The sequence below is a fragment of the Amblyraja radiata genome, chromosome 24, assembly GCF_010909765.2.
Source record: "Amblyraja radiata isolate CabotCenter1 chromosome 24, sAmbRad1.1.pri, whole genome shotgun sequence".
NCBI lineage: Eukaryota > Metazoa > Chordata > Chondrichthyes > Rajiformes > Rajidae > Amblyraja > Amblyraja radiata.
The window spans coordinates 15,719,505-15,747,062 of record NC_045979.1 but is presented as its reverse complement, the minus strand read 5'-3'; the positions used below and the strand labels follow the sequence as shown (position 1 = coordinate 15,747,062).

At 38.3% G+C, this 27,558-nt stretch overlaps 1 protein-coding gene across 3 annotated transcripts; it reads right to left on the bottom strand.

Moving 5' to 3' along the window:
- Nucleotides 1-373: 373 nt before the first annotated feature.
- On the bottom strand, nucleotides 374-24,644 carry arl8a (ADP ribosylation factor like GTPase 8A). 3 transcript variants are annotated; one of them, XM_033042488.1, is made up of 7 exons: nucleotides 24,299-24,643; nucleotides 15,326-15,406; nucleotides 14,009-14,082; nucleotides 12,337-12,430; nucleotides 10,172-10,239; nucleotides 7,239-7,309; nucleotides 374-2,333 (listed from the first exon to the last, which is right to left on the bottom strand). In XM_033042488.1, the coding sequence occupies exons 1-7, from the start codon at nucleotides 24,371-24,373 to the stop codon at nucleotides 2,284-2,286; spliced, it is 513 nt and encodes a 170-aa protein (XP_032898379.1). In that variant the 5' UTR covers nucleotides 24,374-24,643; the 3' UTR covers nucleotides 374-2,283. The 3 variants fall into 3 exon arrangements, with proteins under 3 accessions (XP_032898379.1, XP_032898377.1, XP_032898380.1); XM_033042486.1 differs by having other exon boundaries at nucleotides 24,251-24,641; XM_033042489.1 differs by lacking the exons at nucleotides 374-2,333; nucleotides 10,172-10,239 and having other exon boundaries at nucleotides 7,244-7,309; nucleotides 24,251-24,644.
- Nucleotides 24,645-27,558: the final 2,914 nt, after the last annotated feature.

The following is a 27,558-nucleotide window of genomic DNA, read 5'->3' as shown; positions in this document are numbered from 1 at the left end:
CACATCCTCGAGAGGGAAGGTGAACAGCCGGATGTAGTTGTGCATGTAGGCACAAATGGCGTGGGTAAGAAGCGGAAAGAGTGTGAGTATAAAGAACTAGGTAGAAGTCCTAGAAGCAGGACTCGTGTTAGTGACATGGCTTCTATTATTAGAAGAGAAACATCTAATTTCATTACACAGGATTGGAAAAAATGAATAATCAGATCATATAAAAAGTTTGCACTTCCTTTACTTAATATAAAATGGATAGATGACATAGATCTAGTGTGCGGTTGATTGACGGTTGGCGCGAACTTGGCTGGCCGAAGGACCTGTTTCCACACTGTATCTCTAAAATAAACCATTTGTGCAAAATGACAAAAAGACAACGGAAGTATGTGGATGTATTTATTACAGCGCTAGCTTCATCAAATGACAAAAGCAACAGTACATTAATCACCCGCAGGACAAATATCTGACAAGCTGACTGTAAAAGTCAATAAGCTGTTATCACAGTATGCATTAATTTAATTTATTGGTTTCTTAAAATTGGAGTATGAAGGATTTATTTCAACCAGTTATAGTTCAAGAAAAACACACAAGCTATTAGTCCTTCATTCTCCTTACACAAGAGCAAACACTGCTAATTATTAGCTTATACGCCCGAGTACCTGTATTTAAGCAAATTACTATCTAATACAATATTTATCACAAATTTGTAGGTTTTAAAAATTCCAACAATTTGGCTTAAATTTATGTACAAAACTGCAATTGAAAACCGATTGTAAACTTAGTAAAAGGCAAGTGACACCAAAAAACAAAAGCTGATCACTTGTTACGTTACCTGTCAAAAGTAAAAAATACCTCAATGTGCAACAATAGGGATGTGCTATTAAAACAGCAGTAGTTTAAATACTTAAGGATAAATGCAGGCAAAAATTAAAAATTAAATGGGAATGGTAATCGCTTGACTCATTTCTCATCCTGAGTAGTTTTCAATGCTTCAATTGGAGTTTATTTTTTTTAAAATGTGCAGGAAAAAAAAATCTAGTGATAGTTCTCATGAGGCAATTAAGCCAATTTGACATGTATGATAACAAATAAGCCAAATTCTATGATGTTCAGTGTGGTCAGTCTGTATCTCTGTTGGACAGGCTTAAACAACTGCATAGCAGTCTGTGTGTAACAGAACATAGAGCAAAATCAATTATTTTTTGGTTGCAAGAGGTTAACAAATATCAGAATATCGGCTGCATGTGGTACTCTCCCATACGTATTCTATTGTGATGGAGTTAATACAATCCAATGCTGGGAGTTGAAAACAGCCAGGGGCAGAAATGCTTATTCAACTTACTGCATGTAACCAAAACAAAAGACCCTGCAACCTTATAAGATACAATTGAAGGATAAAAATCAATCAAGCATACCCCAATTTAAGGATCTATTCATTTGTTTTCAATATCTTCTCCATTGGATATGTCAGTCCAGTAAACATACATGATTTACTTTAATTTATTGTTGGGTATTTACTTATACCCACCGACTGATATCTGGTCTTTCCTAATTTGAATAGCTATATTATTGGAGAAGTGTTGAACAATTTGTTGGAGTGAATCAGTAAAGCTTTCACCATCTTAATTTGTATGCCAGAATACAACAATAACCGCTCCACACTCCTTCATTTACCAGTAACATTCATGAATACGTTCCTTTTATTTGTTTTATAATTAAAGATACACAAGATATGGCTTTACTATAGAGGATCTGCACTGATTTTATATTAATATTTTTAATAAATTGTATCCACTGGAACAAGCAGCTCCAACCTACCCCAACACTTGAGGTGCAAACAAAGGCTAGGTTCATTAGGTGGAGTAATGAAAAAGATGTTTACTCATGTGTTATAACTGGGCCACTGAACGAATCCCCTGAGCATGCTTCGTTGATGCAATGAAATGTAAATATATTTCAATTATGGCGTTCTGGAAGAACAAATTCCATTTTACATCGGGACTTTGTAAGCATGCATATTAAAAATAAAAAGTCCCATTTATTTATAACAAAACCCCATTCATATTGACAGTGGATAAAGTGTTACGTTTCACAAGGTGAAATTTAGTAACTCAGCTTAATTATATAAAAACATAAAAAAAGTGCAAAATAATATTGTACACTCTCTCATGATAAAAACATTAATTTGACCTCTGTTGTTGGACACCTTTCTAAAACTTTTTGTTAAGGGAGGGAGGTCGAAGTTAAATATTGCAGGTCCTGGGTACGAGGAAGAAGGCAACATCCTTGTCCTCAGCTGCGTTTGGTCTTTGAGTGTTGAATGAGCCACTGTAGTGTTATATCTGAAATTAATTTGAAAAATTAGAGGTGCAAGCAGCATAAAATTCCACACCGTGAACATTTAAACAGAACAGCAACTTTGATTTATCACTACTTGCATTCTCGATTAATTATGGTCAAGTGTTTTAATTAAACTTGAGCTCGGGCGTGAACTGATTCTTGCTTTTGAGAATCATTTCCAAATTGTAGTTTTACTAATTCCCTGCAGCATCTTCCAATAGGCTTTGGCATATTTCCACTTCTCAAAACATTAATGAGAATTCAATCTATTAATCAGTGCACTTAAATAGATGTATAAAAATATATTTAAGGACTATAATCTGTGAGGCATAATAATACAAGCATTTCTTACACTCTCATTATTTTTTTTCAAAAATAAAGAAGTGTTAATAGAATTCATGAAACTATTTTCACCCTAATGCACTAATATGCTGAGTAGAAACAGCAAGGCCTGCAAAGAACCATCAGTTAGTTAATACATCACTGCTGCCTTCGAGCTTCAACACCATTGAAATTTAGCATTTAGCATTTAGAAATTTCAACGCTATTGAAATTTAGCATTTGAGTTCAGCAAAATAAAGGAGCTTTATGTTCTGCTCTAGCATCTCGTTTTCAACTACATTAATCTACCAGTTAAGTACAATTATTTGTCTTTATTGTTGTGTATCAGCCTATCTTAAAAAAAAGTAATCTACACCTGGGAGCATAAAACTCCGCTTCTTGATCAAAGCAAAACAAAGCTTATTAACCCAGGGAGGAAAACCACTGCAGAACAAAGGACACCTTTCATCTTCACAAATGGTTAGACTTCCAGGAAAAGGAGGAGCATAATTGAACTATAGGCATGGATAAGTGGATTCTCTATTTCGCATTGCACATCGTTCACACTGTAATAAAGAGGAGTTTATAGGATTCATGTGCTTTGGTAAACCATACAACTACAGCTGTGCATAGTCAAAATGAGGTCATAAAAGTTTAAAGTAGAATTTTTTTAAATTATAATAGTTGCACAAACCTTTAGTGCTGTGATAACAAAAGGGTATCTTACTATGTATCTAACTTATCCTTAATCATAAGGGCATAGGGGTACAGGTGGTAGAGTTGCTGCCTCACAGTGCCAGCGACTCAGGATAGATTCTGGTCTTCAGTGTTGTATGTGAGGAGTTTGCATGTTCTCCCAGTTCCTAAGGTACTCCAATTTCATAAGGTCATAAGTGATAGGAGTAGAATTGGGCCATTCAGCCCATCAAGTCAGCTCCGCTATTTAATCATGGCTGATCTACCTATCCCTCCTAACCCCATTCTCCTGCCTTCTCCCCATAACCCGACACCCGTACTCATCAAGAATCTATCTATCTCTGCCTTAAAAATATCCATTGATGGCCTTCTGTGGCAAAGAATTCCACAGATTCACCACCCTCCGACTAAATAAATTTCTCCTCATCTCCTTCTTAAAGGAGCCTCCTTTAATTCTGAGACTATGACCTCTAGTCCTAGACTCTCTCTCTAATGAAACATTCTCTCCAAATCCACTTGATCCATGCCTTTCACTGTTTGGCACATTTCAATGAGGTCCCCCCTTTTCCTCCCACATCCCAAAGACATGCGGAATTGGTAGGTTAATTGCCCTCTGTAAAATTGCCCTCAGTGCGTAGGAAATGGATGAGAAAGTGGAATAACATAGAACTAGCGTGAACAAGCGTTCGATGGCCGTCATGGACTTGGTGTGCCCATGGCCTTGTTTCCATGCCATGTCTATAAACAAAGCACTACATATAATATAGTTTACAAAAGTTTTAAGGCTGCGGTGGATAGATTCTTGATTATATTACCGGGGGTAGACAGGAATGTGGAGATGAGTTTACAGAGCAACCATGATCTAAATGAATGCAGAGCAGATCGAGAGTCTGGCTTGCCTACTCCTGCTCCTAATTGTTTGTGTTTATGTATAAAAGTTGTAACTGAATTTCTGACATTGAAAATGGCACTTTTCTTTATGGCATCCAGCTTTTAAAAGGCATGGTGCAAATAATAAAACTGATGGAATGGCAAAATGCAATTTTGTCTGTCATAACTTCTATTAAAGATAAGGCTTAGAACACTCCTGTCCCACCAGCAACAATGTAATCTTGAGGAAGAATGATCTAAATTCTGTTTTTCATATTAGCATCCTTTGTGTCTGTCTCACTGCTGATCAGAACATTCCCTAAACAGAACTTGATTTGTTTGGTTAGATAAACAAAGCTGAAAAGAGATTAAGCAAATGGATAATGGGAAAATAAATATTTCCCATTATTTCATTATTTTCAGCAATGACCATAACAGTAACGGTCAAGACAAACTATCAATTATCAACCATCACCATGCCATAAAGATGGCATTGCTCAATTTACAAGATCCTGGACTTAATCTCATTAATTGTATCTGAACCACCCTGGAAATCTCCTTACAAACAATTGGAGAAAATGCCAGAAATGTGGAAGCTACAACTCCTTACCATCAACAAACTTACATGTACATTAAACCTTAAATGTTTTCTTTATGGTGGGTTATGGTAGTGATATCAAGCTCAGTCTGTTGCTAACATAGATTTATACTGAGGAATAATGATAGCATGTTCATTCCTATCAGCAGAAGTTAGTCAAATGCAAATGGTAAGATTAACTCCCATTCTAAAAAATAAAACAAATAACGGGGTGATCTTTAGTGCAGCACAAAAAATTTCTGCATTGCCATGGGTTTAGATTAAATGTTAAAATTAAGTCTAATATGTCTGTTCCATCAAGTTAGGTGAACATAAAGGAACCGACAGCAGAGCAGTGACTCCATTATTCTGGCCAACAAACAGAAGTTCATTCATCGCATTATTGTTTGCAGGATCTTGCTTTGTGTAAGATGAAGCAACATTTCCATGGCAACAGTGCCTGCACTTTATAACGGCTGGAAACGGCTTGGGGATCTTTGTGCAAAGGCATTAGAAATATTAAAATCTTCCAACAGCATAGTCTATACTCTGCATCAAAAAGATATTGCTGGGCATCAGTCTTTTACAAAACAAGTTTGTTTCTACTTAAATTAAACCTCCAAAACAAAATCTATGTAGCCATGATTTAAATTGCAAAATTTCATCCGTTTATGATTTATTTCCAATATTAGAGGATACTACAGACAGTGCCCACATGGTATTGTAAATAGCAAAAGTTGCTGAATCACATGCACAACCTATTGAGTTTCGAAATATGCATACTGAGTAATGTTTTGAACAAGATTCCAATGTATCGAAACAAAACTATCAACATGGTTTCCCTCGGCTCCATTTACAAGAATCCAGATGAGACTGTAGATAGACACAAAAAGCTGGAGTAACGCAGCGGCACAGGCAGCATCTCTGGAGAGAAGGAATGGGCGACGTGTCGGGTCAAGACAAAAAAGGTTTAATTCTCTTAGAGTCATAATATATTGTTCAATATCGGAGGCAGCATCTTTTCATTTCCTTCTTTCTCAATTTTGCCAGGTTCTCATGCTACAGGACTCATTTCTTAAACCACTAAAATCCATGGTCTCCAACATCTATGACCCCTTGGCACCCCATTTTAGAATTATCACTAAAAATGAGACAAAGTGCAGCTGTAACTCCGCAGATCAGGCAGCAACATGGTGATCAGGTGAACATGGATGTGACGTATCGGGTTGGACCGATTATCACTCCTGCCTGGTCCTGAAACAAGTTGTCACCTTGATACTTTTGTAACTTTGTCAGCGCCATAAACGTGGCGACACCCGTGTACTGCCTAAGTGAGGTCTGGTATATGATTTTACCAGCACCTCAATTTAAAATTCCAATCCTCTCAGTGAACTTGTCCATTGCAGCATGATTCCTTCAATGTGACTTTTCAAATGGTCTGATACAATGTTACTGCTCTTCTGCACCTATCAATGGACAACCACAATCAGTACTATCAACATCAACTTTAAATAAAACTGGGCCCATTTTTTAGAACTTATCCAACATTCCTCAGCCAGAATGACTCTAATGAGGTTTGAATCTTGACTGGCCTCCAAACAATTGTAGCCACCATTGGACAAAAGGCTGAAGGCAAGCAAAACTAGACATTGCAAACCAATTGTGGATACCGCTTAACTAAATGTTATTTAAAAAATATGTTATTTGTAGTACTCGTGCAGAACTGTATTCATATTTTGTGAAAGCAAAATATGCAAATAAGGCTAATGTCTTTTCATCTAAACTTGGTTAATTTTGTTTCCTTTGTCAGAGATAATGTCTGAACTGCTTAACATCTCCAGCGACTCAATTTTTAATTTGTTTACAATCTAAATCTCATTCAAAATGAAATGTTTCAATTGTGCTCACAGGATAAGAACAAAAGTATATTTAATTTCGCTGTGATTACTTGTAGATTATTAAAAAAGATGCATCTTCAAAATGAAGCTGTTGGAGATAGATTGACTAATTGACATAACACGCTTACAATGTCTAAAGCCTCAAAGAGAGTAAAAAAAAAACTTTATGAATAAATATTATGGATATTCAATTTTTATCTTCTGAAAGAAACTACGATTTGTATAATGTGGATACATAATATCTTTCTTCCCTTCATATTTCATCTCAAATTATCATGCCCAACTCTTCAGCAAATTTGCTGAGGGCATTGCTCCAAAACTATTGACAAATTAAAACAGAAACGGGAAAAAAAATCCTTTTACAAAATGCAGCTACAACTGGATTGAATTGCAAATCTAGACTCCAGCTGTCCTGTATGGGGAGACAGATCAAAGGACTCGACCTGAATATTTATTTTTCACATGACCTGCCTCTCCCAAGTTCTCTGCAGCCAGCACAAGAGATGAGCATTTACATATTCTCTAATTTGCTCACAGGCAATTACCTATGTTATCCTTTTGCTTGCACGAGATGGAATAGCAACAGATTTCTCGGTCTTGAATAGCAGACAAGTTCCTAGCAAAATGAAACAAAGGGAAATTTTAATTGTGAAATGTTAGCTGCACTGTGAATGCCTTAAAAAGTCCAATATGAATAATTATATACAGACTGTATATCAAATTAAACAATGAAATACATAAGTTTAATTTCCAAACCATATTGCTGTTTAACACAGGAGAATTTATTTTCTCTAACAAATTATCCTCCAGTAAAAATAATGATGAGGTTTCAAAAATTTACCTGGGGATAAGCATATTTTGATGTTTGAACAGATTTGTTCTTGTTCTGAATTTCAATAATTAATCAGGCAAGAGGAAAGTAATAGCACACCATTGCTATTTTGGATCCATTAACCGCATATTTTAAATAGTTTTCAATTCAATACTTCACTATACAGTGCCCTCCATAATGTTTGGGACAAAGACCCAGCATTTATTTATTTGCCTTTGTACTCCACAATTTGAGATTTGTAATAGAAAGTGTGGATTTGACAATGACCACTGTCCACAGGAAACTTCATGAACAGAAATACAGAGGCTACACTGCAAGATGCAAACCACTGATTAGCCGCAAAAATAGAATGGCCGGGTTACAGTTTGCCAAGAAGTACTTAAAAGAGCAACCACGGTTCTGGAAAAAGGTCCTGTGGACAGATGCGATGAAGATTAACTTATATTAGAGTGATGGCAAGAGCAAAGTATGGAGGAGAGAAGGAACTGCCCAAGATCCAAAGCATACCACCTCATCTGTGAAACACGGTGGTGGGGGTGTTATGGCCTGGGCATGTATGGCACTGACGGTACTGACTCACTTATCTTCATTGATGACACAACTGCTGATGATAGTAGCATAATGAATTCTGAAGTGTATAGACACATCTATCTGCTCAAGTTCAAACAAATGCCTCAAAATCCATTGGTTGGCAGTTCATTCTACAACAAGACAATGATCCAAAACATACTGGTGAAGCAACAAAGGAGTTTTTCAAAGCTAAAAAAAGTCAATTCTTGAGTGGCCAAGTCAATCACCCGATCTGAACCCAATTGAGCATGAAGAGAAAACTGAAGGGGACTAGCCCCCAAAACAAGCATTAGCTAAAGATGGCTGCAATACAGGTCTGGCAGAGCATCACCAGAGAAGACACCCAGCAACTGGTGATGTCCATGAATCGCAGACTTCAAGCAGTCATTGCATGCAAAGGATATGCAACAAAATACTAAACATGACTACTTTTATTTACATGACATTGCTGTGTCCCAAACATTATGGTGCCCTGAAATGGAGGAACTATGTATAAACACTGCTGTAATTTCTACATGGTGAAACCAAAACGTATAAAAATATCCTTTAATAAATCTGACAATGTGCACTTCTATTACAAATTTCAAATTGTGGAGTACAGAGGCAAATAAATAAATGATGGGTCTTTGTCCAAACATTATGGAGGGCACTGAATGCCCAACATAAATGAATGTCCTCATTTCAAGAAATCTTGTTAATATAATCATCTTTTTAAAATGTTGAGGGGGTGGGGGGAGGGGAGCAGGAATGGAGAGGTATTTGTTTTAGTGCAAATCTGAACCTAAAAAATATATTGCAGCTTAGCAAAATTAATGAGTCCAATTTGGCGTATGCAGTTCTGGCAAGGATAAAAGTGGATAGAGGAATTCCATTTTTTTCCTCTTAGTCTGAGCAAAACAGATTCCATGCAAAAGTAAAAATCCTGGCTATCTAATAAGGATGTCCAATCATCTTTTGAAAAACTAAGTTTGAAAAAAAATTGATCAAATGTTCCTGACAGTTACATTGGGTAACAAGATGATCAAAAACATGAACTCAGTAGGCAGTTGATTTTTCATAATATCAGTGAATTTACCAGAGTAATTATCAAGTTTCTCAGATACCACCAGGAAGCACTCAATTCATACCGAGTTCACCAATATGCCAGAATTACAAGAATAGCTCCAGGTCCCAGCAAGTTTTGAAACATTAAACATGTGTCTTCTTAAAAAAAACTTCAATAATTAATAAGGGGACAACGGTGTTTGGTGGAGAGTATTCATCGGGGCTATGCTTAGGATCAGGGTCAATGTTGGAACATCATGACCATTGCTGACAATGAAGATAAGAAACAAACTGTTGTAAGAAGGACAAGCAGCACCTGTTTGAGCAAAAGGTGTGTATCATATGTTTCAGGTCAAAACTTAGAGGGGAGATGAAACAGTTTTGCTATCATGTGTTATTGTATTCCTAAGAAACCTAGTGTTACAGAAAATCACATTATAAAATCAACTGAGAAAATGGGGTTGGGAACTGGAGAGTTTCAGGCTTGCAATAACAAAGTTTATGTCTCCCTGTGGGTTTTTCAAACATAAAAAGGTATTTTTAATAATTAAGTTTATTTTTGTTATTTCTAGCTAAAAATTCTGAAGGCTGCACATTACATTTAATAGAGTAATGTTGCATAAGTTTGTATAATAGTGTTTGCTTGTCAATTTCAATGTTCTCACCCAGTGGAAAAAGTAGATGTGTTCTTAAGGGATGATGGGTGTCTGATTACTGCAGGGAGGCTACATGGAAACATATTTTCCCTGCAAAGACAGCTTTTTTCTCTGCTTGACAATTTCCAAAATAACTTTAAAGTGGTTCATCTCAAAAACAATTCTCATTAGGGAGCACTTAAGTTTAGCTTCTATTCAGATGGCTGCACTGGCTCCATCTTGGTTAAAAGTTAACAACCCCATTGAACCACTCCAATTTTCATAGTGTTCAATATATAGAGCACTATCGTGCCTGTAGGAAGCAAGGACCTCCAAGACATCCGACAACTAGTTTATTTTAATCCATTCTATACTGGTGTAAAGATATGCTACTCACATTTTTTCAATAAGATCTTTCTCTTCCAGTGCATCAGGCAGGTCTCGTTTGTTCCCAAGGACTAGCACCTAAAGGAAACAAGAAACTCAGTAGATAATTCACAAACATTTTTAACATAGAGGAGATATTATTGAAACAGAGGATTTGGGGGAGGGGGATTGACAGGGTGAATGATACAAGTCTTTCCTCTTGTGGGCGATCTGGAACAAGGAAACATAGTTTCAGAATAATGGATTGTCCATTTCAGATACATACAAGGAAGAATTTCTTCTCATCAGTTGTGAATCTTGAATTTTCTACCCAGGAGAATTGTAGAGGCGAATCATTAAATATATTCAAGGGAGTCACAGCATAGAGGGAAACAAACTGAATAGCCGAGCAGCATTGAGGAGGTGAATGGTCTTCAGTAGCACCAGGTCCTCATGTTAATATATTCTTAAGCAAGTTCTGTCAGTTTGAGTAGATTTTGAGAGGATGCTTCTCCATATAATCTGTTCATGCTGCTTTATCATGCCATAAACATCTCCAGCATTCCTTATTATTGATAGTTATATCTTGCATGTGAAGACTTTAATCTTGTATCAACTGGCATGCTGTCACAAAACATCAAACCTGCACCCGTTTCGACTAAATTCAGATGCTAATCCAATAAATTAGTTAACTGACCCATGAAACTCCACAATAATATTTATTTTCAACCAGTATTCCAATTTTTTTTTTCATGTAAAGAATTCAGAAGGTAGTTTTCATTGCCAGGATTACTTTAATCTTGGTTGAAGACAAAGCAGAAAGAAAATTCTGCATCTGTCATTGAACGTAATGGTTTGAAATGCTGAATTTGTATTCTTTATTCAAATTATACAATTCTAACAATGACTTAGTCTAGGAACTGAATATTCAGAGAAGAGGCTAAAAGGTGAATGAGGTAGGGAAGCTCCTTTATGTTATCACTGCAGTGGTGAGGAATGAAACTGGTTCAAGTCACACTGGGTGGAAATAAGGATTAATAAGATAGGAAGCCACTGGTACAAATAGCACATAGGTCACTGTGGCTGAGCTGCACAACAGACTACAAATCAGGAAAGAATGGGAGCTTCTAAAAAAAATGTGCTACAATAATCATAGACTAATTTAATTATATAAATTGGGTTAATCAAGGGTAGCCTTGAAGACAAATTCATAGTATGAATCTGCAGTGGTTTATTACAGTAGTATGTTAAGCAATGGACCAGGAAGAGACTGCTTATAGATATGGTAGTGGGTAAAAACATAGAATCAAATAATGGTCTCACAATAAAATATATCTTTGGTAGTTGAGTTGAGTTTATTGTCACGTGTACCGAGGTACAGTGAAAAGCTTTTGTTGCGTGCTAACCAGTCAGCGGAAAGACAAGATTTCAAGAGTGTTTTATTGTCATATGTCCCAGATAGGACAATGAAATTCTTGATTGCGGCAGCATAACAGAATATGTAAACATAGTACATAACGGAGAAAAAAAAGTTTGGTGTGTGTATATATACACATGCACGCATACTCAATAAATAAACAAATAAAGTGCAATAACAATAAGTCTGTTGTAGTTCAGAGCTTATTTGTTGTTGTGTTTAATAGACTGATGGCTGTGGGGAAGAAGCTGTTCCACAGTGAACAGATACATGATAAAGGGAATAATGTGAATAACGTTTAGTGCAAGATAAACCCAGTAAAGTCCAATCAAAGATAGTCCGATGGTCTCCAATGAGGTCAATGGTCGCCCAGGACTGCTCTCTTGTTGGTAGGATGATTCAGTTGCCTGGTAACAGCTGGGAAGAAACTGTCCCTTAATCGAGAGGTATGGGTTTCCTCACTTCTATACCATAAGCCCGATGGGAGAGGGAAGAGGGAGTAGCCTGCTCAACCTCTCCCCTTTAGCTCAGGCCCTCAAGACTTGGCAACATCCTCATAAATTTTCTCTGCACCCTTTCCAGCTTGAATTACATATTTTTTGTAATAAATGTCATCACTTGTTTTCAATTTGTTTTACAAAAATTCAACAAATACAACTGTTGATCACCAAGTTATTTAGGCAGAATCATTAACTTCTCCTAAGATGGATGATTATTTCTCATTAGTTATTTAAAGTAGTTCAGCTTGATTCACTATAAAAAGACAGGAGCAGACTTACCGGGATGCCCTGCAACTGTGGTTTATCTAATAAATTATGCAATTCATTCTTTGAAGCTTCTGTCTTCTCATGGTCTGCGGCATCTACCATGTACCTGTGAAATGCAAAAGCTTATTAAAAATTCAGTTTGAATGGCATTTCATAATAACTTCACTTAACAAATCAGGAACAAGTCAGACTTAGTCTCTGGTTCCTGCTGTGGTAGCTAGTTTCACTCAGAACAGTAACAGGGACACTTCTATCGACATGCATGCCTTGCAAAAGGAGGAAAATCACTCCCAAGTTTCTGCTCAGATAGTCATCAGCATCCATAGTGGATCCATGCATGGAGATATCAGGCAAGTCCAGGAACATTTGAAAGAAAAGAAAACTGTAGCGACAGGAAATATGAAATAAATGCTGGAAATACTCTGCATTAGGCAGTGTTTGTGAAGATAAATAAATTTAAGTGCTCAGATCAATGTTGCTGTCATTATTCTCCTCATCAGAGCATGCTTGGCTATTTTTAATTCTGCAATAAAAGAATGTCGGAGTGAAACTCCAACTACTGGGTTTCAACAATCACACCTACACGATCATAAATTAGACATTAGGCAGAATCTCTCTGACGTATGTAGTACTATTTGGAGCTGATTTTAAGTGGCAGGATGTGTCGAAACTCCATGCATACGTGACAAAAACCAAAATGCCAGATTTACTAACAGATTTGTTCCACTACTAAACACCGTGTAACCCAGTCTTCACTGAGATTCTCCAACATAATGATAGGAGAAGGCACTGGCTCCCACATCCTGCACAAATTCTGAGTCCATACTTCAATAAAGATTACAAATCTGCAAATAAGGCACCAAAGTGAACTTTTAAAAAAGTATTTTGCTTTAGTTTTTAGACATTTATAGGTTTTCTGCTAACATTTAGTTTAGTTTACAAATGCAGCATGGAAACATGCCCTTCGGCCCACTGAGGCCATGCCGACCAATGATCCCCGTACACTAGCACTATCCTACACACACTGGAGACAATTTACATTTATACCAAGCCAATTAATCCACAAACCTGTACGTTTTTGGATCTTGGAGAAAACCCACGCAGATCACGGGAAGAACGTACAAATTTCATACATGCAAGCACCTATAGGCAGGATTGGCACTGTAAAGCAGTAGCTCAACTGTTACGTCACCGTGCACCCTTTTTTATTAAGAGAAAATGTTGCTTATAAACATATCTGCCTGTTAAAAACCTTAATTAAACTGAAGTGTAGTTACAATTACACGCTATCCTCATTAACCCTGCCTGCTTCCATATCACACCACTGGCATCTGGAATGCTACTAGACAGCAATGTGGCCCCTGTATGCAGACCAGGTAATACAGACGATACAGAAGGCTCGTCAAGATGCGGGGACAGGCCAGCAAGATCTAATCATATGCTTTAGAAGGAGGAGGGGAAAAAATGTTTGAAAAGGACAACTTTGAAGAAGTGTTTTTCACAAATTATAATAAGGCCAACCTGACTTTGAAGAGACACAAATTAAAAGAGTACATGATTAGGTACAATTACATTCTGATTTCAACAAGCAAAAATAGTTTCTTAAGGTACAGAATTGGCCACATTATGAAATTCAAATTGTTATTGGGTTTCCCTCTTCAATAAAACAATTCAAAATACTTACACAATGGCACTGACCCCTCTGCAGTATCTTTCCCACATGCTTCTAAATCGTGGCTGTCCACCAATGTCCCAAAGCTAAAATTAAAATGGCAAGTAAATATAAAAGTACATTCATAATAATTTATAAATTACTATCATACAATAAATTGGTTAGATTCTTCTTCTCATAAAGAATTTACTATGAACCAGCTATTTATCTTGTAACATTCCAAATATTAAATATTTATAGGCAGATGGCCATTACATTCAAATATATATATAATTAAGTTCAAGTGAGTTTATTGTCATGTGTCCCTGATAGGACAATGAAATTCTTGCTTTGCTTCAGCACACAGAACATAGTAGGCATTTACTACAAAACAGATCAATGTGTCCATATACTATAATATAAATATATACACACATGAATAAATGAACCGTTTTGTGAAAGAATCAGGCTGCAAACCACTACTAATTAAGCTCACTAACCACAATTTTGGGATCCGAGCTTGAAATTAAAAGCAAAATTTGAAGCTAATGAAGTATCTACCATTCCCAATTCCAGCTGAACATTTGGATCTGAATCACCCATTAACCAAGTGTATATCTTTGACACCCCTACTCAGCCAAAGGCAATCCCCTGTCATTATTCATGGGGCCCTCTGATTTCAGATGAAACATTGTCAATTTTAAAAACTCATATCTCTTGCAAAAGATCGGTGGGAACTAATTTGCTGCACGAACAAATAATTAGCAAAACTGTACATATCTTTTTCAAATCATATCAGTAGTTAGCGCTATAATTTCACAGATAGGATGTGTTTATACCACACCACTATTATGAACCTAAACTCACAGTCACAATGGAAACAAAAAAAACTTTCTTCTGAAAGCATTAACAAGATCATGCCCATGGAAACAAGTAGCTGAAGAATGGAAGCTTACTCCATTCACCTGATACAAAAGAATAGCAGGTCACAATCTTTAACCAGTTTTTGCCCTCTCCCACACTCAACTCTCAATACAATACATGGAAACACTTTTGGCCAAGTCAACCAGACTAATTTTTTACATTATTTTAAACAAAAGGGCCTGCAATAAGAATGTTTACATTTACTCTTGGGTTTTTTTCACCAAAGGTAAAAAGATAAAAACTCTGATTTTGAAAATTAAAAGCTAAACCCAAACTGTTAAATGGTACTGTTAAAATATATTTTTTTAAAGTGAAGAGCATTACACAGATATAAAAATTGAAGTAATTGTCAGCTAGCTTTCATGCTGCTTAGTCATATTATTTTAACTGTTTAAAAGAGCAAGCCACTGGAAAAACGACAAGTACCTTGATGGTGACATTTCCTTTGGTGATTTTTCTCATGTTGAATCCAACAGTTGGAATCATGTCCTCACTGAACTGTCCAGACTGTTGATGTAAAAAAAATAGTTAATCGTAAAAGAATCAATTAACTGCAATACACAATGTTGGTGCATAGATAAAAATGCTGCTTTACTTTTAGTTCAAGTATCGTCTGTGAGCATGGTGAACATTATTTTTTATTAAAAAATGAGACATAAAGAAAATTGGCCTCTGTAAAATCGCCCCAATATTGGGAATGGATGAAAGTGGGATAACATTGAACGAGTGAGAACCGGTGATCGATGGTTGCCATGGACTCAGTGACATCAGTGGACTGTGTGCTTTCATGCTGTATCTCTTAAAAAAAATGTGTAAAACCAATTACATCCAACAAACTAGTTCTGAAGAAGGGTCTCGACCCGAAACGTCACCCATTCCTTCTCTCCAGAGATGCTGCCTCACCCGCTGAGTTACTCCAGCATTTTGTGTCGACCTTCGATTTATACCAGCATCTGCAATTCTTTCTTACACAAACTAGTTCTGTACATTTTCAGCCAAACACAAACATAAGTAAACAGTTATGTCTGGAAGATTGCCATATAAAATCTTCCAAGATAGACAGACAAACAAAGGTGGTGCTAATGTCCTTTCTTTAGTAACATGATTTATTGCTGTTCTTTAAGGCAATTCTACATTTCTTAATTAATGTGCCAAATCAGATAGTTGATTGTCACTGGATTTGCTAAGTCATAGACAAGAAGACTAACTAGCAATGGAAACGACTGATTGTCTATCCGATGTTTCATTATGAGTCCTTGATTTTGCTTTTCGCTCCCCCTCAAAATAAAACTACTGGGATCTTAGGGAGAGATTTTATAATGAACAATAAAATATTAAGTATTCAATGGGTTTCTTATTTCCTTTCGGCTGGCTGTTCGATTGTGCTGGTGGTAGGGGGAGGTGGTCACCCTTCGATCCTCAGCTCATTAATTATTTGTTTTTTGGAGCTAATGGAACACCAGACATCTTTTGATTGCAAATAGTGAGAACTCTAAAAGAGGGAATGGATAGGATGGCATGACAGACATGCAGGAAACAGATGTAGTTTGATGAGGAGGAGACAATTGATTTGTCAAGGAAGGAAATACACCTTCATTATAATTCCAATTAAGTGCCAAGTAGATCTAGGCATTGGACACTCAGGCAGTGCTAGTTAAGGTCTGAAGAGATTCAGGGAAATGATTAAACATCCAAAGGTTCCTCCCCATGCATCTGCCTCCCACCACCCTCCCAAACAGCAAAGAAAGGCCCTTCGGCCCACCGAATCTGTGCTCACCAACGATCACCTGTACACTAGTATCATCCTACACACTAAGGGGTAATTTACAATTTTGCTGCAGCCAATTCTCCCACACACCACCTATGTTTGTGGTGTGTGGGAGAAAACCGGTGCACCCAGTGAAAACCCACGCGGTCACAGGGAGAACGTATTAACGTCATACAGATAGCACGCACAGTCAGGGTCAAGCCCGGGACTCTGCCGCTGTAAGACAGCCACTCTACTGCTGCGCCGCCCAAATGATACAAGAATACTGACATCACCTTGTTTCACAACATCAAAATAAGCAATATGGGGAACTGAATAAGAACTGATAATTTAGAAGAATGGTACGAGGGTTGGAAGTGCATTTTCTTCCCTTTGAGTACTGACATAAAAAATGGGTGTCAGTGGCGTAGTGGTGGAGTTGCTGCCTTACAGGCCAGAGACCCAGGGTTGATTCTGACTACGGGTACTGCATGGAGTTTACATTCTCCCTGTGACCATATGCGATTTCCCTGGGTGTTCCGGTTTACTCCCACATTCCAAAGACTTGCAGATTGTAAGTTAATTAGCTTCTGAAAATTGGCCCTCGTGTGCAGGATAGAATTAGTGCATGGATGATCGTTGGTCAGTGCGGACTCGGTGGGCCAGTCTCCATGCTGTATCTCCAAACTAAAACTAACCTACATAGCTCATTTACCATAATCTTAGGTAAGTAAAGAGCAAAAAGATATTGAAACAGAAAATAGGTGCAGCATGCCATTCGAGCCAGCACCGCCATTCAATATGATCATGGCTGATCATACAAAATCAGTACCCTCGTTCCTGCTTTTTCCTCATATCCATTGATTCTGCCCCAAGAGCTATATCTAACTCTCTCTTGAATACATCCAGTGAGGGGGAGAGGAGACAAGAGACATTTATTGTCACATGTACCAATTGGTACAGTGAAATTTGGGGTGGGGCGAGGAGGAGGGGGGGGGGGGGGTAGAGGAGAGGGAGCAGAAGGGGGGGAGGGGGCCCTTACTCTCTGCCCCCTCCTCCCTCTCTGTCCCCCCCCCTTCCTCTCTACGGAGTGGTGAATATTGGGACCTATGGGTGAATTTTGGAGTATTGCGTTTGGGAACCAGCCCTCTCCTGTGACGTCGCCCCACCCCACCCCTCAATCTCTATCCCCATCCCTCTCCACCCCCCCTCTCTAGTTGCGCCTGCGCAGTTGGGGGTTATGTGTGAGTGGATAGGGCGGGGGTGAGGTAAAAGGAGCAAATTAATATTATTAATATATATTATTAATATATCAAGGGGTTAGTGCGTGTGGGGTGGTTAATGTGTGTGTGTGACACCGAAGGCTATATAGAACATTTAAAAAAATCAGTCCATATCGTATCAGGAAGTAATCCAAAAAAAACCCAGAATGCTTGCATTAACTGGAAACACTACTGTAGCAGAAACCCAATCAGGTTAGTGCCTACCTTTACTGAGACTATGAAGCTCAAAAGATCCTGAACTGTCATCACTTTTGTGAAGATTTTTACATTCCGCAACGTTGGATGATAAATATTCAAAGGAAAGAGTAATGTGGACAAGAGTACTCAGTCAAAAGACAATAACCACAAGACTTAGAAATCAGTGTTTTGGAAAATTATCTCCTAAAATCATAACATATTTTGCTGATTAAATAAATTTGTAGACAATTTATTTTCTGTTCAAAATACAAAGTTAATATTCTTCCAAAAAAATGTACTGACAATATCAGGAAGGTGCAATATCCTTTATGTCAGTAGTAACATGCAGCACGGGTTTTGCTTTTAAAGAGAAGACCATTTATTCTATTTTTTAATTATACATTCCAGGGAATGTGGATTTTGCAAGCTGATCATTTAATTTCCTGTCCTTTCGTGCCCTTAAGAATGTGGTGGTTAACTGCCTTCTTGATCCGCTGCAGTCCTAGAGGTGTGGGTATGCCCACAATTTTGTTATGGAGGGAGTTCCAGGATTTTGCTCCATGGAATTTGCTCACTGGATTTTCCAGTGATGTTGAACAAACAACATAATTTCAAGCTAGGATAGTGATGGGCTTGGAGGACAACTTCCAGGTAGTGGCGCTCCCATGTTTTAGTCTACCCTTATCTTTCAAATTAAGATACTTTTTGAACTATCAGACAAGAGATTAAGGAAGCTTTCTTGACAGTCCACCCCACTGTATTTATTTGCTAGCTTGGAAGATCTCAAGTCAAAATTTCGGGAGAAAGTTTATGCACATTACTTATTTATCTCCTTATTATTAGAGAACATAATAGAAAAAATATCAGGGAAAGGGCAAATGGCCACTCCATCATTCACTATGACAATACCACTAGTCCATGTCACCCAATCCCCATATTATTTAAACTCCTTAGTATCCATAATTTAATTATTTAATATACTTAATGCCTACCATTCAAAGCTTGAGATCAATTGTATTCCTCTGATACCCCGCAAATGCTTTCTCACATTAAAGCAAGGAAGAGAACAGCATGTCCTTCCCTTATATTGTGATTTGTTGTTAATGCCTTTATTCCCCCTTATGTCACAAAGCACTTCATCAACATTAAAAAAATGCTATTTAAAATGCAGTTTGCAGAGGGAAAAACAAATTAACTGGAAGAATGCAATGGTTATTTATTGCCATTATCATTCACTCTCACTTGATGCTCCTATAATTTGCCATAAATAGAAAACACATTATTACATATAATCCTTAATTCAAGGTTGGCCGTAATTATGGGAAACTGTTATGGGAAAGGTCAGATTCAGTGTGAGTGAATTAGATTTCATACATTTCATTTTTAAAGACAATCATTTTAATCCCAGGAGCCAATTGCAAATGAGGCGGCAGTGGCGCAGCAGTAGAGTTGCCGCCTTAAAGCGCCAGGTTCAATCCTTAGTACGTGTGCTGTATGAATGTTCTCCCTGTGACCACATGGCTTTTCTCCAGGTGCTCCGATTTCCTCCCCCATTCCAAACGTGTGCGGGAATGACGATTAATTGTCTCCTGCAAAAATTGTCTCTAATGTGTAGGATAGAATTAGTACATGGGTGTGATCACTAGTCGGTGCAGACTATGTGGGCCGAAGGACCTGTTGCCACGCTGTATCTCTAAACAAAACAGTTCCTCCATTTTGTGCAGGCATAGTTTTTCATTAACATTTGATGCCTTAATTTTCTACTATTGAGACTCTGCCTCCTACTTAGTCTTGGATGCACATTGAGGTAGTAAAATTGTGGTTGGTAAGAAAAGGAAATGTGTACTTTCCTTGGATAGGCAAACATTCAACCGACGTGTGGGAATGGTGGGAATGTAATTAATCCAATTGTCCAGATCTCTAATGATTTTGGAGAAAATAATTATACAGGAGATTTCTAATTCAAAGGGACCTGCATGCACACTTGTAGTGCAAATTTTCACGCAAATCCACAGGAATTACTTGTAATAACTGTTAAATTCAATTCATAATCGTGCACAATAATCCTTGTTTTAATTTCAGAACATGAATTATTCAATAGTGCTATAAAGAAAACAAATTAGATTATGCTCTACCAATTTTAGTGGAAGGTTGAAAATATTGTGCTCATCTAGACTAAGTTAATATTTAATATTAACATAAACATACAAGGTTCAAAGAAACAAATGTAGACACAAAATGCTGGAGTAATTCAGCTGGACAGGCAACATCTCTGGAGAGAAGGAATGGATGACACTGAGTTAACAAAATGCTGAGTTACTCCAGCATTTTGTGTCTACCTTCGATTTAAACCAGCATCTGCAGGTCTTTCATACACAAGGTTCAAAGAACCAATTGGACCCAGCAGTTTCTAATCTACTGAAATCAGAATTACATTATTGACATATTACACAACTTGGAGAGCAAAGCAAGGATTGAAGTTGCGCAGAGGGGAAAATGACTGAATGCCGGAATGGAGTATAAATGGTGTTAAAATGTGATTGAATGAACATCCCTTTTTTATAGGCTGCATGAGTCTTCCGTAATCTCAATCCGTTCCTAGAGGCTACGGACCCTTATCATAAAACGCCTTTATTGGCAACTGCATTTAAAAAAAACAAAGAGCACTTGGAAAGTAATACTACTTTAAGGATGGCGCAATGGTGCAGCGCTAAAGATGCTGCCTTACAGCGCCAGAGAATTGGGTTCGATCCTGACTACGGGTGACGTCTGTACAGAGTCTGTACGTTCTCCTTGTGACCACGTGGGTTTTCAAATAGTCGTCATCAAAAACCAGAGACTACATCCAATCGTTTTAAATAAATTTGGTGCAGATATAGTTGAACAATTCAAACTCACCAAGATCTTGGAGGGAACCAGGAAAATGGAAAACCACCAAGAGGGAGACATAAACACTGAGATTTTAGGCAAGTTAACTTTACATCTATCCAAGGGAATAATCTTAAGTGCATAGCCAAGGATGAAACGTTCATTTAGAATATGACAAAGGGCCTTCAGTCCGAAACATCAAACCTGTTCCTCTTTCCACAGATGTTGCCTGACATGAGAGTTTCCACAATTTCCTCTTTTTAATTTCAGATTTACAAGTCCAGGTACTGCACTGTTCCGATTTTCATTAGCTGCATTATGAATTGATTTGAAAAGGAAACTGATATATGGGGTACAGAATGCAAATATATCATACAGTTTAAAATTAACTATATCAATAGGTGAAAAACTAAGTTGATTTTTACTCTCAGAAGAGTCTGAACTGATATCAATGGACTACAAACATTCTCAAGATACAACACTTAAAAAATTATTAAAAATTAAGAATAGGAATAAGACAGACGATGAACGGGTAAAATGCAGACATTCAATGAAGGTTAAGTGAAGAGGTTGGGAGGGCGTGCATAAAGATAGAAAGAGAGCAAACTCAAAGAAGCAAAACAAATGGAGGGATTCTCCAATAGGATAGGACCTTCAATTATTCCTTAGTGGCAAAATAGAGTGTCAGATCATTGGGAACACTAACATATTATGTTTTATCAGGCTCAATATGATCAATGTCACAGGTGATACAAATGCTCGGAAGGAACATTATTAACAAATTAATCCAAGAGCAAATCTAAAACATATCAAAGATTGGTGTTGTTTTAATGATGATTTGAGGCACTTACAATGTCAGCATAAAGTACAGACAAATGGTTTGGAATCACAAACATTTCTGAGGAAATGGTTCTAGGGGGAAGTAAGGACTGTGACTAAATAGCAATCTATTACACAATATTAAATCAAGCCTGCTTTAGAATACCCTTAATGTCTCCCATATACAATTATTGTATAATCCAACGTAAGACGCTGTATCTCAATTAAACTAAACTAAGATGCTGCCTAACCTGCAGAGGTGCTCCAGCATTTTGTCTCCTTTTATCCATTTATGTACTATACCTCTATTTTAAAATTGTGGGTCATGCCAAATTTCCTCAGGATCGTAAAGAAATTTACAGTGAGAGAGACAAGGAATGGAATCATTGCTGAACACACAAACACCAACACCATAGAAAAAAAAATTCTGTATGGTCAATATGAAGGGCTAGGTACCAAATTAAGCCGAACCCCAGAGCCAAGAACCTCTGCATAGCTACCTAGGCAACATGAAAACTGGCATAGGGCAAATTAAAGTAATTTAAAAATAACGCAAAGAGTGGTATGGAAGAAGTAGCCAAGAGTGTGGAGCATCAGCACGGCTGATAGACACAAAATGCTGGAGTAACTCTGCAGGATAGGTAGCAACTCAGGAGAGAAGGGTTGGATGACATTTTGGGTCAATGCCCTTCTTCAGCCACTTACCACGCTGAGGCCAGGCGCCAGCCCTCGGACACCTCCTCGTACTTATCCTTGGACCATGACCCCACAGATGAGCACCATGCCATAATCTCGCAGGCTACTTCCGATTTCATCACTTCCAATTGTCTGCCCTCCATAGCCTCCAACTTTATTGTTTCCCAGTACTGCACGGCCTGGTTTTACTCTCTCCCCAAAATCCATAAACAGAACTGTCCTGGCAGACCCATTGTTTCAACCTGCTCCTGTCCCACTTAATTCATTTCCACCTACAATTCCTTCCTACACATCAGCACGGGTACTGGGCGAAAATGGGCATTGTACTGGTGGGACCATGGTGTTTTAGTAAGGAGTACTTTGGGAAATATAGAACATTTTAAACTAAATAGTGGGGATAGAGGGATCAAAGTTGAGAAGATAAGGGAAATGGAAGAGTAGACACAAGGCTAGATAACAAATACAGATATTGGAAATGATAAATAGATTGTAATAGGAACAGATAAAATGTACATATCTCAGAATGGATCATCAGTTAAGGTTTGAAGGTAAAACAAAAACATAGAGGTGAAACTAAAAATTCTGCTTTTGATTCCATGTAGTACTTAAAACAAAATATCAGCAGATATTTTTATTCTTGTGTTTATCGCTAAATTTCTCAGGTATACTACTTTCCCTTTTCTTAATAGCATGCCAAGAGGTGCAAGATACTGATTCCCCCCTCCTCTCTCTAACTTTCCTTTGTAGCTGTGACTGGGCCACTTGACCAGCTTTTTGTTTGCCTTGAAACAGAACATACATTAATCATCAACTTTGTAATAATTATTTAAATGTCAGTCACTGTTCATGGTCCTTCCTGTTGCTGCCTGTCATTCCCAGCTCATGTCTCTTGTCTTTGTAGTGTATTTTAGTCAGACTTAACCAAGATTGACATATTGTAATTAAAATACCCTCAAAATCTTCATTTGAAAAATATGTTGAGCAAAGACATATACAATATGGAATTGCCTATTTGCGTTCCTACATTCCCTGACGACCGACTTTCCAAACCTCTCAAACTTTCTTCCTTTACAACAGTTCATAGACCATTTTTTTTGTCAAAGCTTATATTTCATGGGACCAAGCTTCTTTTTATTGATTGATAAAATGTTACGTGGTATTTCACAGGCCTGTTAAGTGAAACCCTTATGCAAACATGAATTGTTCAAGAAAACACAACTAAGATTGCACTATAATCCTTTTTTCACCAGTCCAGTATTTTCCAATACCCTCCAAACCTTCATGAAAATAATAAAATGCCCACGTTTTTGGTTCGGAATGATTTTAGAATTGATAAAGAACCAACTGAATGTGCCCATTCCACAAACATCACACCCACCCTCGAAAACCCCCCCATAAGAAACAATGCAACATTGAATGCGCTGAGGGGCAGCAACGGGTTAAGAAACTAGATCAGGAAGTTAAAAAGCTGGGAGAAAGGATCATGCGCAGGATGATTTGGCGATTAAAAAACACCATATGAAAAAATTAAAGAAAAAGCACACATGAAAAACCAACATTGCATTGTTTCATACGGTTTGTTCCCTTTCAGAATAAAACAACGTAAGTATAGGCAACCGTGAATAATTAAGTTATTCCCAACTGCTGAGAAAGGCAAATCGAGAGCCTAATGATGAGAAAGAAACCCAGTGACCAACAGTGCGATGTTTGTGCTTGCACCTCGCCCCTTGTCTGCGTTTATTATTGATGCTGATACTCTACCGCGATCACATTGACAAACGTCGTCTTGCCCGAGTACTGCAAGCCCACCAGCGTCAGCTCCATCTCCTCCTTCCAGAAGAGAGACTTGAACCAGTCCAAAAGCTTGTTGAAAAGGGCCAACATCACCCCGGGCCTTGTGTTGTCGTCTCTGGGCAAAGCAGAAGCCGCTAGCTGCCGGCCGCCGAGCCTGGGCGTCTCTCAGCTCCTCTCACACCACAGCTAGGCCCTGGATCCTTCCTTAATCCCAGCGACGTTCACTGTCAGCTGAACAGCAGATGGTTGTGATTTTTAAAATATGTGTATTAAACGGCCTTCTTCCTCGGCAGACACAGCAGCTTCAAGCCCCGGGCTCCGACTTACACACATACACCACTCTTCCCTGGCGCGCCCCCTACCTGAAGGAGGCGCAGCGGCCGCTCAACACCCATAGTCGAGGAACTACCGATGTCTGAGACTTTTGACTACATCATTTAATTAAAAAAATGATTTAATAGATAGGATTTATTTCACTCCTCTATCCAGTATTTACCTATCTCATAAGTTTGAAACTGAATTGCTAATGGAGTGGATTATGCAGGTCAAAATGTGCTTTTCGTTCATTTTCTAATTTACATCAACACCTTTCTGGGGTGGTAATAAATAAAGTGGTCAGATATTCACATTCTAGAATTGTTTGAGTTCTGTAATTAAGGGGTCTTTCTAAGCTAACTGTACTAAATTCTGATTAATAGAGGGAACAGGACACTATTATTGGGTGACTTTTAACAATCCAGCATAGAAAGGGAGAGCAGAATGACAATTGGGAAAAACATGTTCCCATTGCATCCTGTCACATGCAGAACCTTATCCAGCCAGATTGAGAAGTTCAATTAGGCTGTTGGGCCTACACAGCTCCAGGCTGCTGCTGGGAAGAGTGTTGCAGGCCAAGGGAGTTGGGGTATAAAGGACACATCATTGGGGGTTTTGGATGACACAACCCACTTATTTTTGGTAGAAACAGGGAACTGTTTACAAGTTTACAAAAAAAGGACACAGAGTGCTGGAGTAACTCAAAGGGTTAGGCAGCATCTCTGGAGAACACGGATATGTAATGTTTCGGGTCGGGTCTGAAGAAGGGTCTGGACCCGAAATGTTACCTATCCATGTTCTCCAGGGATACTGCCTGACCCACCGAGTTACTCCAGCACTTTGTGTCTTGCATATCTTTGGGATGTGGGAGGAAACCTACACAGTCACAGGGAGAAGGTGTGAACTCCACACAGACAGAACCGAGTCAGGATCAAACCCGGGTCTCCTGCGCTGTGAGGGAACAGCTCTAAAGATCATCTTAAAGAAGGAAACAGGGCCAGACAGGCAAATAGGTTTATAGTAAAGAGAGATATAGCTCTTGCTAATGCAGTGCTCATAAGCATGGTAATGGTGGGAAACAGAGGTAATTTGGGACCAGAATCAAAGTTTCCATTTTTCCAATATATAGTTGGAGGAAATATCTGCTCAATCATGCTGGTTGTTAGAAAATTAATATTCTAATATAAGAGCAATCAAAAGAAGGTGTCCATAAGTGAAGCTGTGTCAACAAAATAAACATGTAAATGGAAGCAGTGGTTTCAGATGGTGTTACTGAAGCTCAATGAGAAATTGGGGAAACATCAATGAGAAATTGGATGAATATGGAAGAAAACTGCAGAAAATGGAAGAGGAGCAAATCCAAGAAATTAGTTAGAACGGTTTACTCTGAGAAACATAGAAAACAGGCCATTCGGTCCTTTGAGCCAGCACTGCCATTCATTGTGATCATGGCGGATCATCCACAATCAGTAACCCGTGCCTGCCTTCTCCCCATACCCCTTGATTCCGAGAGACTTGGAATAAGTTAGTATGTTTTACTGCCTCAAAGTCTACAGTAACGGGCCAAATATATTTTTTCATTAAAATGTCCTATAAATAGGAAATTAATTCTGAATTCTAAAGAAGGGTCTCGACCCGAAACATCATCCATTCCTTCTCTCCAGAGATGCTGCCTGTCCCGCTGAGATACTCCAACATTTTGTGTCTACCTTCGAATGAATTCTGAAAATCTGCCAACAGAAAAGGCAGCACCAAAGGGAGGTCTGAACTAGTGTAACTGTGAGCCCAGGGAAGATAAACAGCTGACAAGCTGCTTCTGTCTACTTGGAATCATTGCTTAGCAACATCAATATCAACACAATTAGGTCAGTAGAATAACGTTACACAAATGGGCTCCAGCAGTGAAGGAGTGGAACAAGCGTTTTCAGCCAAATTAACATTCTTTACTTTCTTTAGAGGATATCTGTCACATCCATGAGAGGAGTCTTGCAGATGATGCATGGATTTGTGAAAAAACAGTTGAGACATTTATGTGGTACAGTTGCTTGTAGACACAGTAATGAAGCACCTACTTCAGATAATATCCGCCAGGCATAGCAAAAGGGATAGGGGAATAGGTAATGGTATTGCCATTGAACATCCAGAAAAAAAGAGACTTCCACTTGATGCCATCATTGCCAGGATTAATGGTACATTACAGCTTGGTATTCCAAGTCCAAAAGACATCAATATTTTGCCTTAAAGCACAAAGTGCTAGAGCAACTGAGCGGGTCAGGCAGCATTTGTGGAGGACTCGAAAGGCAATGTTTCAGGTTGGGGTGCTTCTTCAGTCTGAAGCATTGCAGATACTGAAGAAGGATCCTAACGTGAAACGTTTTCCATCCATATCTTCCGCAGATGCTGCCGGACCCACTGAATTACACCAGCACTTTGTGTTTTACTTGATTCCAGCATCTGCAGTTCCTTACGTCTCCAATATCTTGCTATAGCCGCATTAGTTATTATGCATTTTGTGGTGTATCTTAAAGCTTTATGCTCCTTTGTCAAAGTTCATCTAATTGGAAGGAACCCAATACCTCCTGTCATGTCCACTTCCCTCCTCCTCTTCCTACCGTTATTGGCCATGCTCACGCAAACCAAATTCCATTCAAGACTCTCTTCGGTCGTCTATGTTTTTTACTTCAATCTGAAAGAAGGACTAGAAAACTAGTCCTTACCTAATCTCCAAGCTTTTGGAGGCACAAGAGAGTTTGTTGGTAGTTGTAGACTACCAATGCTGCAATCTCGAGCAAAAAGAAAAACAAGCTGCTGGAGAAACTCGTATGTAAGAAGGAACTGCAGGTGCTGGTTTGAACCGTAGACGCAAAAAGCTGAAGTAACTCAGCAAGACAGGCAGCATCTCTGGAAAGAAGTAATGGGTGACATTTCGGCTCGAGACCCTTCTTCAGACTGGTTAGGGA